The 16,766-nt window shown below is 40.1% G+C and overlaps 1 protein-coding gene across 8 annotated transcripts in view; it reads right to left on the bottom strand.

Moving 5' to 3' along the window:
- VTI1A (vesicle transport through interaction with t-SNAREs 1A) overlaps positions 1-16,766 on the bottom strand; it is a 294,539-nt gene that overhangs the window by 113,129 nt on the left and 164,644 nt on the right. For 4 of the 8 annotated variants that reach the window (XM_084903415.1, XM_084903416.1, XM_084903420.1 and 1 more), the window contains 2 exons: positions 11,267-11,337; positions 10,070-10,131 (listed from right to left, as the gene is read on the bottom strand). In XM_084903415.1, the coding sequence (XP_084759541.1) occupies positions 10,070-10,131; positions 11,267-11,337 (133 nt within the window). Of the gene's footprint in view, positions 1-10,058; positions 10,132-11,266; positions 11,338-16,766 lie in introns of all 8 variants that reach the window. The other 4 variants (XM_084903421.1, XM_084903422.1, XM_084903418.1 and 1 more) reach the window with 1 other exon arrangement.

The following is a 16,766-nucleotide window of genomic DNA, read 5'->3' as shown; positions in this document are numbered from 1 at the left end:
AGTCCAAAGGCCGATGTTCTATCCACTGAGCCAAAGCAGCTAGGGCCAAACAGATCTTTTTAACGCCATCCCACAGCATTCAAGTTCTGCTACTGGGAAGTAGCCATAAAAAGGTAAACAGTCAGTACATCACACATGAGGGTTAAAAATGAGTAACTTTCTGTCCCCAGGTAGCTGCTGTCACCTCTGTAGTCTTACCTTACTACTGGTTCCCAGAGGTTTTTTTTTTTTTTTTTGTAGCATCACCTGTTGCATTTATTTCTCACTTACCATATAGCACAAGCTACTCAGTATTGAAAAATATTAAGGCACTTGAGAGTAGAGTTCAGAGTTAGTTGAATCTGATGCCTAATACATTCCCTTTATGCAATAAATATTGAATATTTGCTGGTGAAGAAGATTGCTGCTGCTGTTCATGCTAAGAGACCGCTAAGAACATAATTTCTGTGGCTGAATTCAGGGCATTGGTCCAAGTTTTGCCCCATCTTGGTGGAATGAACTTGGACAAGACTCAACCCCTGGAGGTCTCAATGAACTATAACATAAGGGGAACAGTGGCAGTACCAATTCCCAGAGTCCTTATGGAGATTACATTAAATGAAATTTAGTATGGTCATGTGCCTTGTAAACCAGAAGGCCCCTAGGTATAGATTATAATTGTTATAGTTGTCCTTAAGGGCTTATTTTGGATAAATGATCTGATTTCCCAAAGAAGGTATCCCTGCAAAATTTCTTATTAAACTTTGTGGAAAATTCAAAATAAGTATTTCTGATAGGCTAACTCAGTAGAAATAAGCCAAAATATTGAAGTGATTGAGTGGTATTTAGTTAGGAGGTTTTGCACAGTTTTATAACAATAGCTCATTTCTCAACATTTTTTGGAGTTGGTCATGGACCCTTACAAATGTTATGGAAAATTCCCAGGAAGATTCATACACACAAACATTTCCAGAGAACTCCAGTGGCTCAGAGACTCGGGGAAGCCCACCCCAGGACAAGGACCACCGCCCTGTGCCTTGAGCCAGGGAATGTGGGTGGTGTCCCAGAACTTGGAACTTGATCTAGACACTCTAACTAGCTTGGGAATTGAAAGATAATAGTTTTTTTTTGTTTTTTTTTTTCTCCCTTTAAAACTCATTTAAGGCATCAGAAGGTGAAAAAGCAGAGTGGTTTTTCCCAGGTAATTTATAATTACACAGGAAACTTGGGTGCTATTCTTCCATAATTCCAAGCCTTCTCAACTCTTTAAAAATTCACTAGCCCTGGTTAATGTGGCTCAGTTGACTTGGCATTGTCCCATGCATTGTCCCAAAAGATTGTTAGTTCAATCCATGGTCAGGCCACATGTCCTGGTAGAGGGCTCAATCCATAGCATGACGCAGCAGATTGATGTTTCTCTCTTTCTCTCCCCTCTCCCTTCTAGAAATCAATAAAAACAATCTTTTAAAAAATGTACCATCCTCGCATTTTCTTCACTGATACTCATATTTAATTTCAAAGTTCTTCGTATCACTTTGCAAAAGAAGTCACTATCTTTTATAACAGGATATTGAAGTTAAAAAATGATTTATGCCTCCTGTCACTTCAGCTTCTAATCTTGTCAAAAAATGTCAGCAACAGTTCAAAACAACAAACAGAAAACAACCTTAATTAGTACTAGCAAAGTGGTGGCAAACTTTAGACTTTAACAAATACTTATCACACTTTTGGGTCCTGGATATACTTCTTCACAAATAGTGGGGTATTTGTCCTCAGAAAAGCAAAGAATTCTTCCTTCATACCTAGGCGACAAATCCTCAAGATGTACACAGTGGTTTCTTATTATGGCCTCCCTGGAAAACAGTTCTGGGAAGGCACAATTCCCAGCCACCTACTTTGTTTACAGCAGACAAAACTGCCTGTGTGGTATAAATAGGAGCCTGTCTTTAAATGCTGCTGAAAAATAAAATGCAACCATGAAAAGAAGCCATTTCCTGCCCCCAACATGGCTTTAAAAAAAGCTTGGCTACTTTCGGAATAGCACCAAAGCATAAATAATAATTATCAATCGGTGCACAATAAAAGAATAATTAAAAAAAAAAACCAACAAGAAAAACCCTTGTGAGCTACATATTCCACAGGCACCCTCAGAACTGTCAGTGCTGGGAAGTTTCCTTACCCAGCCACTGAGGACCTCTTTCTGTCTCCTGCCCTGGAGATGTATATCTATAACTCGCTCTTGTTTCGTCAGATAAACCTGGCCTTGTCTCCCCAACTGCACTTTCAAAAGAAGCCACACTGTTGTCTGACTTTTGATCTGGGCAGCAGCTCGCTCCACCACCTGCACTGCGCCTGAGCTGTCACTGAGCTCGCTTTGTCCCATCTCATAACACAGCCAGCCTTTTAAAATTGATGTGTGAATACACTACTTTACAATGTGAGCGCTCCAACAAAACAATATGGTGGCGATGCTGGTGGTGGCAGCGGCAGCAGTGGCAGAAGGGGCGGGGGGAGGGGGGTTGTGGGGAGGGGAGCCCCAACTCTCGCTTCATGAAGTTCAGATATTGTTTGCTGCATTTAATGAAACAGATGGCCAAAGGCCCCCCTCGACTTAAAATGGAGCTGACAGTGGTGCGATGGCGTGCGGGCCTGGGATTGTGAGTCGTCGTTTGGTGATGGCGTGTGTTAATAAATAGCCATTTATGAGGGGGGCTGGGGCTCCTTTAACTTGCATCAGGAAGGCCTAGGACACCTTGCTTCTAGTTAACAGCTCAAGGCTGCCTTCAAAGACGGCATTGATGGTGAAGGTAAAGGGCACCCATCCTATTCTACATCGCATTAGAGAACTGCACGTATCTTGGCGGAAAAAAAAGAAAAAATCAGAAAAGAAAGCTAATACAAGAATTAGGTCAAATTATGGCTCACAACCGAGAAAAATATAAGATGCTTTTCTACTGTGATTCATTAAGGGACAAAAATATTCTGTTATTGTGTAGGCACTTACATTATCTTTGAATAAACTTGTTTGCATTGGAGCCAAAGTGCAATGTAGAAAAACCTGCAGGGTTTCAATAAATCAACCACGTGAATCTCAACAGCAACTGGGAAAATGGGAAACTATTCCCAGCCATCCTTCCCAAGATTATTCACTGACCAGGCCTACGCCAGGGGGTGTATGCCAGGGGGTGTGGCCCTGAGCTACATGCCACGAGGTTCCTGACCACCTACAGCTTCCAATTCACACCCGAGAACCTGGAGGGAACCAGTCAGACAGAAACACAGCATGCCCTTAGGACGGGATGTGCCAAAAGAACTGTCACTGCCGCCCAGAAACCCTTCTGTCACCTGGCCTGTCTCAGTCCTTGCTTTGGGGAAACTAGCATGACTCCCAGACCCTATTTCTCTCACTTGGATAGCCCCTCCTATGCACAACATTGTGGGGAGCTGTATAAAATCCGTTATGGGATAAAAAAGATCTATGAGAAAATTCAGACACAGTCTGCAAAGCAGAAGGCACAGGTGCCTCGGAGACGTGGAGGCAGCTGTGAAGAAGTACCAGAGGGAAGACAGACCACTTCCGGTTGAGGGCACGATAGGAAAGTGGTGCTGCATCTGAGTTCCAGTGCAGATAAAAGTCCACCTGGGACATTCTGCAGGTAGCATCAGTTGTTTTTGCCCAGCTGGTATCCACTCTCCTTCTTAGTAGAAGCCCTGGATTTTTCTGAGGGACCTATTATTTGTCCATTCTCAGTCTGCATATCCACCCCTTGCAGGAAGTCTCAGGTCTAAAACATCAGATTACAGGTGAGTGGGAATTTCACCTACCCAGAATCAACTGGACTCCATGCTATGACTTTTGTTGGAACTACTGGAAAATAAAATTGCTATAGTCACTGAGTAGGCTTCCAAAAGCTGTATCTCCATGAGGAGAAATGCTGACAAAGGACAGACCTCCCCACAACCCCGACCCCAACACAAGAGAGCTGAGGTGAGAGGTGGAGGACCAGGACTGTCCTGATGACACTGCTTGAGCCCGTATGTTCCACTGAGTTTGAAGTTGCTTCTGCTCTTCAGCGAGTTACATGTGCCAATATGGATCTACATTCTGCACCTTTCCACGTACGTGACTATGAACAGCTTCCCTGACGAAGCATAGTTATTCTCATCTGTAAAATGGGGATAGGGTGCTTCTTCCACAGGGTTCTTAAAGACTCAGCCAGATAACGTGTGTAAAGTGCGGCTGGGGTCAGACACACACTAGGGCAGCTGTCGAGTTAGAGAACTTTAAGTGCTGCAGTCACATGCCTGACACAGGACCAACATTCTGTGTGTAGAGCTACCAGAATGTTATTAAAGAGAAATCTATATAAAGAAACCCAAAGCCGTTCCTTTGTTTGGTAAAAACATCTCCCATGTCAGCCTTGATGAGGCCAGGCTGTCAGACAAAGGCAACGAGGCAAATGTACAGTAATAAATTTACTCACACAAAATACCTAGATTAAAAAAATTTTTTCCTCTTTGTAGCATTATGCTAAGGTTGGAGTGTAAATCTGTTAAGTCTAAAGAATCTGCAGCAAATTCAATCAGTTTATTCTGAAAGAACAGGACTTGATAAAAAGGTGAAGATTTCTTAGAGGTTAGGTTTCGTTGAACTAATTTCAGATTGGGGCCCAAGCTCAATTCTAGTAAAAACAAGCCAAGAAAGAGCAATGAGATAAACATAAACGTGAGCATTTAAAGGGAAGGGACTTTGAGATAATATACATTTTTCAGTGCATAAAAATTGAGAATAAATTCTCAAGGTCATTTTTTTCCTCACAGGTCTTGAAAACTCTCTACTGCTGAATTTTCAGAAATTGTAATAAGAACAATTAAAATAAAATAAAATGTTTCCTTGGCAAAATGAGGTGGGGAAAATAATGAATTTTTAAAGAAGATGAAAAATCATTCAGTCATGGCTCATCTCTTTAAGAATAAAGCTGTTTATTTAAAAATTATATTTCTGTAGCATATAAATCTGACATTGGCATTTCTGGCATTCTTACCCTTAGGAATTATTCTGACAGTATATTTAAATTTTCCAGATATTTTATCTGTCACCCTACAAAGCAACAAAACCATGTTTAAAATGTACAATGTGAGAGCAATGATTGGTGGCAATTATTCCCTAGATTAAGTCAGAAATAGCTCTGACAAAAATTCTATGTATTCAACAGTGATGTATGAATAGTGCTTGCTAGGTCAACCACCTTTAATATAATCTGCTTTGCTTACGTTGTAGATTAGTTATGAAGACTTCTTACCAACTACAAGTTTACATGATGTTGAGAGGGTAAACAGAATTCCCTTTTTGAAGGAAACATTCTGATTTTTTAAAAGTTTCCCCTACACGTCCCCCTCTGCCTGAGTCCTCATGCAGAGATGCAGTGAGCACAGCTGGATGCCTAGTAACGTAGGACTCTGGGCTGCCCAGTGTCACTGCACGGAAGCTGGGCCGCAGTGCGCTCTCTCCCTGCCAGCCTCACAGACCAGCTCCTGTGCAAACCCACAGGGAACCTGATTGGTCCCTGTGGTCCTTGTGGCTGCCGCCTGGAAGATTCACCCAGAAGCCCATTGGGGCCGGCAGTGCCTTCATTGCTGCCAGTGCTTTGTCACTGATGCCCACCATGTTTATATGAAGGTAATCATAAAAAATATCCTATATAATAAAAGCCTAACATGCAAATTGTCCCCTCTACTAGGAGTTTGACCGCTCGCTGTGACATGCGCTGACCACCAGGGGGCAGTGCAGACATGTAGGGGCTCAGGAGCCTAGGTGCTGCCCAGGGCCCAGAGGTCAGCTGGGACCTGCCCTTCCACACCAGACACCCATGCTTGGATCGCTGGCCAAGCCTAGGGACCGCACCCATACACGCATTTCGAGAACCAGGCCTCTAGTATTTTAATAATATATAACATCTGTCATTTCTTTCTGTAAGCCTTTTGCCAGCATATATACAGATAGTCAATGAACCAGCATAAATTGATTAATATGTCCTCCAAATTTATGTCAGTGGAGTTCCCAAATGATAACTTTGTTAATCCCTAAGGAATCCTTCAGATACCTCTAGATTCAAATACACTATTGCTGATAAATGATTCACTCTTAAGAGGTAAAAAGAAACAGATTTATGATGTCCTTTGTTTTCTGACTGAAAATCTCAAAAACGTCTATTTCCATTGTCACTGACTGTCAGCAATGTTTGACCTAATAAGACTTCCCCATCAAACGTGTAGAAGCAAACACACACATGCATGCAAATATGTGAGGAGCATCAATGAAGCTTCTCGGTGTTACTTGTGACTCATTAAGACAGCTATTCAAATAATCAAATTTCGTGTAGATCAATGAAAAATCCATTTCTTTTGCCCCAATCGCCACACAAGTGGTCATTTGCTTCATGAGCATTTTTGTTGTCTGAAACACCACTTTATTTAAACTCTGTCTACCAAGTCAGGAAATGAACATTTGTCCCTAGGTAGCTCTCTACTTATGTAAAGACAGAAGAAAAATTCAGGAAATCAGCACTATCTGTATTCTGATGTCACCTTTCACTGTTACAATTTTGAATGGACCCAATTTCTTTGTTTTCACTTCTGGTAATATCATGTAGTTACATGAAGAGTAATTTATTTGTTTATGTTGGTTGAATCAGCTGCTACCTCACTAAACTACATGTGCCTCAGTATTTTCTGCATACTTTTTCTCTTTTCAAAACTTGTTTCTCCTATGATTCCCTATCATCCTACATTTCTCCATATTTCCCAAACAAACTGCCTTTATAGCAATTGAACTTGTATTTCCTATTGGTTATTTGTTTTCCTGGCACCCTTTTTCATGACCAGTAAGGATTCATGGGAGTTGCAGAATCTTCCCCAGCTTCCTTGAGAATTAGATGATTTTACGAATTCCCATAGCATGTTAGAGGCACGCATTCTCTATTAGACTAGAGCTATCTGAAGGCAAGAATCAAACTGGTTTCATTTGAGGATCCCCAAGGCTTTATATATAGACAAGAAATATTTACTAGAGAGCAAATAAGCCAAAAAGAAGGAGAAGAAGAGGAAGGAAGGAAGGAAGGAAGGAAGGAAGGAAGGAAGGAAGGAAGGAAGGAAGGAGAAGAAGGAGGAGGAGGAGGAGGAGGAGGAGGAGGAGGAGGAGGAGGAGGAGGAGGAGGAGGAAGAAGAGGAAGAAGAGGAGAAGAAGAGGAGAAGAAAGAAGAAAACAGATTTAAAAAATCTCATTTGAAGTTAAAGAACTAAAAAGTATAAGTGGTAGTGGCTGCCACTTACTCATTTCATTTCCTATCTGCTTTTGACCAGTTTTATAGAGAATCAGGGGGGTGTATGTTTAGACATTGGCACTGGTAGAACTTTGGTTTCACCTGTCTTCGCAGTGTACTAGTCAATATACGTAAAATGACCCAACAAAGGGGCCACGACATGCCCATTTCTGTTCATTGTATAATACAAATTTAAAAACAATCTAAGTTTAAACAATTAAAAATAATCAGCAATCTTTGTTTTGAAGAATACAATTCCTTGGTTTGGTAGGTTATAGACTATTTACCTATTCCAGTCACACCAAACTGATCATGTGGAAACAAGTAAGCTTAGGGCGTACGAAGGCAAACACCTCCACTGCATAAAGGGGACATTCATTGCTCTCACACATTCGTGGGGGTGACGGATGAGCACACTGTTCAATAGTCAGCTTTTCCAAAACCAGAAGCACCTGTGGACATACGCTGGTGCCGAGCAGTTTGGGTAAGAGAATGAGACTTCTGGAATAAAAACCTCAGCAGGTTGGAAGTGAATGCCATGAGAACGGGAGGACAGACCAGGGGCAGCAAAATCAGAGCATCTGAACGAAAGACTTCAGCATAGTAAGCCGGGTTCCATTTCCCTAGACACTGTTTTCTGGGCAATGGTAAGAAATAATTAAGTAGGTAGAATAATTTTGCCTTTTCCCAATTCCAACAGAAACTGTATAATCATGTGGGACAGTACTTAGAAGCTAACACCCATCCACCACCTGTACGTGGTTTCAAAGACTCCCGAGTTCCATTACTGACTCAGAATACCTGGGTACCTTGGCTGATTGCAAGATGCCTAGAGAAAAACACAACCACCACTACACACAGGTGGACTTAAGAGTGTCCTTGGCTCAGACACCCATAGCAAGGTAATGTCCAGCTGGGGATTTTTATTCCTGTTCCTACTCTAGGCGGATCCCACAAGGAGATGCGTCAGTGATGGACTGAGTTTGCCTACAAAGGGAACCCCAAGTAGATTTCAGCGGAGTAATTTTCGTCTGTGGGCTTTTGAAACAACCGTGTTAGTCTGATTTCCCTGCAGAAAGCCCCATCAAAGGTTGCAGGAGTTGTTTGTGCTTCACCCTCTCTAAATGATTTGCAAATTTATTCAAACGCAATACGAGGAGATGCTTTATTTGTTGAAATAACTGTCGGCGGTGCCCTGCACAGAAGGGTGAGGTACATCAAGCAGAAACATGGATAGAAATATACTGGTTTAGAAACTCATAAATCCTGATTTGAATCTGCCAACCTGAAAGCCATGTACGGCCCGAATAAACTGTTTTTCCTAAATGCTACATCTGATTAAGCCATACCATTAAATGACAGCTGAACTTTAACATTAATATGATATTATTTAAATAACCGCATGATTTTTTTTACACTAAAAATGATGAATGATTCCTAGACAGCTCAATTGACATGAAGAGGAGGACTCTTTAATGAGATTTGACGAAATGGAGACATATGCAGAATGCTCGTTACAGCTCACATCACGGGGTCTCCCAGGGAAGCCAGGGAGGGTGTTCCCTTTTTTCTTCCTTATTGTCTATAGGCACTGAAGCATTCCTTTCACTAGCCACTTCTCTGTGGATTTGGAGTTTTTCTAGGTCATTTGTGTATTACTCTTAATCAGAGAATTGGGTGGTTTATGGACCTGAATCACGACGATGTGTGTAGGAAAAGGAGGGGCGTGTGGAGTTGGGTCAATATTGGCTGAAAGTGCCCAGAGCTTTAGACTGGCTGGTGATCAGCCTGATAGAGAAATCACTTAGTCCATGGAGACTCAGCAACCACACCTTTGATTGGTTCTTATGCCATCAATCTCTAACCCAGTAAACATACTTTCAGCAAATTATTACCTACCGACACACGATCAGAGAAGACTTATTTTCAAACAGTTGTCTCTACAGTATCAATGAGAAAAATGATTCTCTTCCTTAAATTCCAATTACGCGATTCTGGAGGCAATTCTCAACACCCCCCACACTCACATTTCTATCCACAGCTCCAAATGGAAGGTTATGCTTCATGATTCTCTTATTTGTTAGATTCTGAATGTAAAATAATTACATGCTGAATATACCAAAGGAAAAAGGGCTCCAATTTTCAGACCAATGGAAACAAAATTACCTGCGCTCATTCATTTCTTTCCAAGCTCTCTCAAATATGTTCCATCAAAGTTTAATTACACATAGAAAACATTAACATTTGTTTGCTCACACATGTGAATTCAGATGATCAGATATGCTTTAAATTATAAAAACCATTTTGAAGTATACATAAAAATTGAGATATTGCCCCAAATAGCATCACTTAAAAAAGAAATGAAAACAAAGGCAATGGCGATGAGCTAATACCAGGGGTGCTCCTGATACCACAGCCTGCATTCCCTCTCTAAGAAAGAGACGACTGAAATAGAAAATAAAATCACGCAGCTCCTGCCATGGGGCCTTCCTCAGGCTATGAAAAAATTCTTCATGTCTAACCCTAATTTTTTTCCATAGCTTGAGGTAACCCCTCTAGCTCAAACCTTCTCTCTAATCTAAGGTGCGCAGACTGTGTCCCTGTCCAAACAAGAGTTAATATCAGTGCTCTGGCATTTCAAAAGGGTCTCAACGCAGGGTACTGAGAGCAGAAGGCTGCATGCTTGAAAAGTGCCTGGTTGCAACAAGAGGAGAAACACGGTTAAAAAAAGGGAGAGAGAGAAAGATGGGTCCCTACCTTGTTCTTACCTTCGCAACATCCCCGTCAGGACCCTGGAGCTTTTCCCCAAGTTAGCGTCTGTTTCCCGAAGCTAGGAGAAGAAGAGCAGCATTAAAACAAAACAAAACAAAACAAACAAAACAAAACAAAACAAAACAAAAAGCAAAACTGAAGGCAACTGGATCATTTTTTAAAGTGCACTGGCAAACAATAATTTTATTTCATGATAGAAAATCAAATTCATAAAAAATGCACTGAAATGAATTTTTGACACGTTCCATCTCAGGAAATTCTTAGATTTAAAAAATTTCATGAGATTGATAATCCCAGGAACTTTAAACTGGATACCTGAACTGGATATAAAAGCAAATGCCTCAAAGGCTGATAAAGTTTGACATATGTCGGTAATTTATTAGTTTTTCTATTTGTGAATATGCAAAGTTCTGGTACTATAAATGGAAGCAGAGTGAATTGAGGAAGGATGAGACCAATGTTTTTAGATTTCACTCCAAGGGGCCTGATACACTCCAAAATATCCCTCAATGACCTTTTCAGCAATGAGCTAAATAAAATGTCTATGTGGGGGCATTTCAAAATGGGGACATAGAGGGAACTTATTCTTTCTCCATCCCACACTCTTCTGTTTTGTCTTCCATCCTTCCATCCCTCCATCCTCCTAGCCATACACACACACACACACACACACACACACACACACATATGTGTATATATATATACATATATATGTATGTGTGTGTATGTGTGTGTGTGTGTGTGTGTGTGTGTGTGTGTGTGTGTATGCCTAAACGACTGTTGGTAGCTATGATGTGCACTGAGCACCAGGGGCAGACACTCAACGCAGGAGCTGAAACCATAAGCATGGAAACATGGAATAGACTGATGAATCTCAGAGGAAAGGGGGGAATGTGGGAAGAGATTAACCAAAGATCTTATATGCATACTAGAGGCCCTGTGCACAGGTGGGGTCCCTTGTCCTGGCCTGCGGGGATCAGGCCAAAACCAGCTCTCTGACATCCCCTGAGGGGTCCCAGATTGCAAGAGGGTGCAGGCCAGGCCGAGGGACCCTACTGGTGCACGAATCCGTGCACTGAGCCTCTAGTTTTCATATATACTTTCATCTATGTGACTGTGACTGTCAGAAAGACCCTCAGTTTCATGTCTTATATTTATTGAATTTGTGAAAAGATGATATCACTTCTACTTACTCTTTCACGTGCTCTCTGTATCTTTTCTCTGTCGTGACTGAGGTTTTCCAACATCTCCTGGCCAATTTGCTCTATGAAAGAGAAAATTTGAGTAAGGAAAGATGACTTTGAGTGTGAGAATAACTTTCAGCAGAAGTATCAAAATATTAAATAAGTTTATATGACGCATCAGATACATATTTCAATTCATGTACTTGAAAAACATATAAAAAGCATTTGATGAATTTACCTATTTATCGTAAAGTATGATGAGATGTGATTTAAAATTCAACCTACAGAACATGACCACCATGGCAATGACGATTTAGAGGTGATAAGACATGCCCAAAGCCACCTCAGCCTATCACATGCCAAGATGGACAGTCCAGGTCCAATGGTCTCTCTGTTATCATCCTCACATTTAGCCTTTGGTTTTCACAGCCTATAAATAATGTTAATGGTTCTACGCTACCCTTCCGCCTCATGTATTGCCCTGTTTTGCATATGTAAATGATACTCCATTTAGAACAATGTTGATTCTAACATATTCGTCCCACATAAAGTCCTCATACCCTCAATTACTGCAGCTTATTGGCAGTAGAACTCTCTCTAGGCTTCTGCTCTCTTGAAGTTCAGTGTGTTTTCAGCTACTCTGGATAGCTGAGACAGGGTGAGGTGCACTCGTTAATAAGTAGTTGAGAACTCAAGGGGGAGACAGAAGTCCAGACATTTATATGGTATAGGCAGGTAGGAATCTTCATTAAAAAGCCACACTGCTGAGTTCCAATGAGGTTTCCCCCTGCTGTGATCATCCCATTTGGTGGCAGTGGTGGGCTCTTTTCTGACTGCAACATCTTTTACAAGACCTGACACATATTCCATTGCCTTGAATATATTTTTTTCAGACCCATTCTCTGTCACCTGGGAGGTGCCTTATTTTATCACAGAAGAATGATGATCTGCCTTACTTCTAGTCTTGGCAACTTGTCTGACTACTTAAGTCTAAATTTCTTTTCTTTTTCTTTTGTATTGTCTTTTTATCTATAACCTATAACAATAATCTCTGGCTAATAAACTTACAGAAGCATTCAAAATGCATTTATTATAATAACAATTAATTTAATAAAGGCATTAACAAGTTAAGCGCCCAGCCTGTTTTGTCTTCCAGATGGAAAGTATAGTGTCAGTCACCGGTGATTGACATGGTGCTTAACATGTTAAGAAATCACCATGGGTGTCATTTGATTCATGTGTGCATGCTGCCATACTTTTTAGAAGGTCACCCTAAAAACAGTGGGGCAGTAGTTAGGCCATATTGAGAGCTTAGACTGTGACCTCACACTGCTGGAGCCTAAATCCCAGTGCTGACACTAGCTCTGTTGTCTCACACAAGTCATCTAACTTCATTGTGCCTCATTCTCTTCATCTCTAAAATGGGGATAAAAATAGTTCTGTATCATGGGGTTGATGCAAGGGTTAAGTAAGATAATTGAGTTAAAAAATTTAGCATAGTGACTACTCTATAATAATAACTATTTGTTGAATGATAATAATGGAATAAAAAACCCACTGGACTATTATGACCTCCACCTTCTCCTATCCTGGGTCTGCTATAGCTTGAACTGCAATTTTATTCACGGATTAAAACATCTGTCCTACCTTTCTCGTAGAATTGTTGTTATAGCCAAATAAAATAACCTAAGTAAAAATGCTTTGAAAACTGTAGGGTACCATCTACATGCATGTAATTGTGTAGCCACAAAATCAATTCACTCAACAAATAATCAAGGAATCCAGAACTCTGTGCAGGTTAGATGTTGGAGACAAGGCCAGTAAACACAAGCTCTTGTACTGCAGGGACTTCCAGGCTAGTGGTGAAGATTTAGTAGTAAAAGGGCAAGTGTTATATTAGAGTTTGCATTTTATAGCATGTCAGAAAAAGGAATGTACTGTGAATTCCTTTCTTATAGAAACTCCAAGTAGTAAGAAGGGTTAAGTACAATAACATAAGTATATTTTTGATACCTATAAAACTCTGAAAATTCTTTCCAGTGGAGTACTTTCCCATTATAATATCTCCTCTCAGACTGACATTAGCTTTCTATTATTACCTCCATGCAATTTGTCCTGAAGGTAAAATTGGATAAGATTTGTGGTTCCCAGGGGAGGCATCACAAAAGTTGGAAGATGACACTGGTAGTTGAGAAGGAGGAAACAACTAGGGTTGAATTTTTTCTGTTTTGCATTAACAGCTATAATATTGAATTTTGTACTATTAGGGACTACTGTTACATTGAATTCCTTTAATCAACATAATATAACAATTTAAAAATATATTTTTATTGATTTCAGAGAGAGAGGGAGAGGGATAGAAATATCAATGATGAGGGAGAATGACTGATCGGTTGCTATCTACACACCCCTACTGGGACGGAGCCCTGACTGAGAATTGAACTGTGACCTCAAACACTGAGCCACACTGGCTGGGCAATATAGCAATTTTAATTCATTTTCAACTTAGAATCTCTAATATTGATGAACACCATCAATACTGGAATTATTTCAGCAAAATACTACTTACATAATATTTTCTCCTATCAAGATTGATGGTATTATAATATATAATTTCAAATGAATAGGAAGTAGGAGATTATTACTCCTACTTTATTATTATTATTACCATTGTGGTTCACCAGTATAATGTTCCCAATAAGTATTTGTGGAATAAATCAAGTAATGAGAAAAGGGAAATAAAGTGAAAAATGGAGTATATGAAAGGTCTGTGATCTATTCCTGCTCTCCAAGCATATCCAGTGTGGCACTGGAAGAGTCCTCATTGATAGGCAGCTATAGATCCACAGTTCTATCAGGTTCACAAGGGAAAAACTCCAGTCTGAGTGGATCTATAGTCTGACACAGAAGAAATCAGTGGAATAAGAGGCAAAAAGCCCAGGCCTTTCCAGGAGGCATAAATCCCTCCCTCAATCTCTTTGCCTCTTGGGAAACATCTCAGCAGCCTAAGCATTAACCCTGCTGGCAAGAGAAGAGATACTGGCAAGGATGTACAAGTCCTGGTCTTAACACACAAATAGACATTTGTTGGACATAATTTATTTTTTCATTTCTTACTTGCTACCTTCGATTGTAATCTCCCAACAAAGAAAATTCCAGGCCAAACATATTAGAAATGCTTATTCTTGTAGAATAAAAAAATACTTTTCAAAGAAAGTTATGTTAGATTTTTTCCCCATTAGGTGTTTCCCTATACCAATCAAAAAAACAACAACAACAACAAAAAACAAACAAACGAACAACTTACAGGGCATGTTTTAAAAATAAATTGTCCTTAAAAAAATAGATTGTCCTTGGTCAGAATAGTATTAGACATTTAGGGATTATTTTATTTAAAAATTACTAACATTGTTAGGTTTACTTTTCTTCAATAATTGAACTTAAGATGCAAGCATTCATCAAGACACCAATGAAGAACACAAGCTCACAGGTCTACACCAATGCAGATGCAATGCTCGTGTCTAGAGTTTTCAAACTTTCAAAATACCTTTAGAATGGGAATAGCCATATTCCCTTTATTGAAATAATTTGAGAAATTATAAATTATAGAAATGCTCCACTGTTGACTGTGTGAGGATTGTCCTGAGGGTCAGAAACAACAGGAAGCAGGAGAGAAAATCAAAACCGATGCTAAAGCTGGAATTCTCCATGTCAGCGTGAGCACAATGAATGGATTCATGGGGAGAAAAGTTCCTTCCTGCACTTCTCTGTCCTTCCCACAGGGGTGCTCAGAACAGTCCTGGGAGCACGGCATTCCAGTTTAGAAAGCGAGCCTTTGTTTTCACAACGACCCAGAATGAATCATATCCTTGGTCCGTAGCCCTTTTTATTGGGTCACAAACTGCAAAATGGGTTTTGGCTAACATTTCCTCTTTTTCCCAATATAGTGGGGGGAGGAGAGAGTATGCAGAGGGCATTCAGCACTTTCCAGCCCCATAAAGGAATGAAGCAGCAGGGAACCACAAATCTAGCAAGATAATGTCCTGAAGGACTGGCCTAAGATAGGATTTATCTGAGGAGCTTGTACCACTGAAAGCATCGTTGCTGTCCATTCATAAAATAATCACGCTACCTGAACCACCATGAGAAAGACCTGAATGAACATAAAAAATATTATTGAACTTGTAGTTTGGAGATGAGCAGATTAAAATATTCTCTATGCGAAGGTAGAAATTGATGCTCATGTTTCTTCCAGGAAGACTGTGATAAGTCAGGAATGAAAATTGTATTACCTGAGCTTCTCTGTCCAATAGGGTACCTACTGGCCACGTGGGGCTAGTTAAATGAATTAAAATTAAATAAAACTTAAACTTCGGTTCCTCCATAGACACATTACAAGTACTCAGTAAGTACATGTGGTATTGGTCACTGTATTAGAAAAACACAAAAATACCCTCTTTAGAAAGATCTCCAAATTCCCGAATTTAAGACCCACTTAGAAGACATAAAGTAGTCATTCAGAGATTAATTTAGGTAAAACACTTCCTTTCTCTGGGCCTCAGTTTCCTTAATGTAAAAGGACAGTCTTGGAGAATCTCTAGTGGCCTTTCTGTCTCTGGAATGTTAGGATTCACCGACTCTATAAAATCTTAGTGTCTCCTTTTCTCGATAGAGCATTTAAGCAAGCTAGAGCACACAGAGCCCAATGAGGCCCACAAATGTATTCCCATTCCCTGTCCCCCTCCCTCTGCCCAATGTTAAAAAAACCACAAGCTCAAACTTCATACTCTCCAGCTTATCCAAATCTACAGTGTTGGACTGACTGCTTCATGCAGTAGCCTGCTTAGCCTCTGCGGATGTCTGCTTTTACTATGAAGTATAAAATATTTACAAGCATTTCGATGATGACACTATTCTAGGGAATTATACATTCATATAAACTGAAGGTAAACTTATGCATACTAAGGTAGAAATATAGAAAAAAAAAGTACCCCAGGATTCAAGTTTCTTTTTCTTTCTTCCTTCCTTCCTCTTTCTTTCTTTCTTTCTTTCTTTCTTTCTTTCTTTCTTTCTTTCTTTCTTTCTTTCTTCTTTCTTTCTTTCTTTCTTTTTCTTTCTTTCTTTTTTTCTTTCTAAATTATGATTTAACACTACCTCTTAGCAGGTGAGTACATACTCTATTTTGCTTTAAGATGATCAAATCTATCATTAAGCAATTAAAAAAAAAGAAGCAACAGCACCACTTTCATCAAAGTCATAGCAGCAGAACCTCCCCTTAGTTACCCGGTTTGCTGCAGATAATTAATAAATACTATTCCCAGAGCCCTCAGACATCAGTCAAGGAAGCTGTGCTATCAATAATGATGCTCTGGAAGGAGCAGGTACTATGTAAATTGAGGTTGTTAAACAAAAGGAACCATGTTAATTACAGCTCCATTCAAAAATGAGAATGAATCAGCTCTATTCTGTGAAACAAGACCGGAGCCCCAGGAAAGACATTCCCCTTTCA

Source organism: Pipistrellus hanaki, assembly GCF_964339955.1.
Source record: "Pipistrellus hanaki genome assembly, chromosome: 14".
Classification (NCBI taxonomy): Eukaryota; Metazoa; Chordata; class Mammalia; order Chiroptera; family Vespertilionidae; genus Pipistrellus; species Pipistrellus hanaki.
Note: the sequence above shows the minus strand (reverse complement) of the source record. Positions and strands in the feature narration are given on the sequence as shown.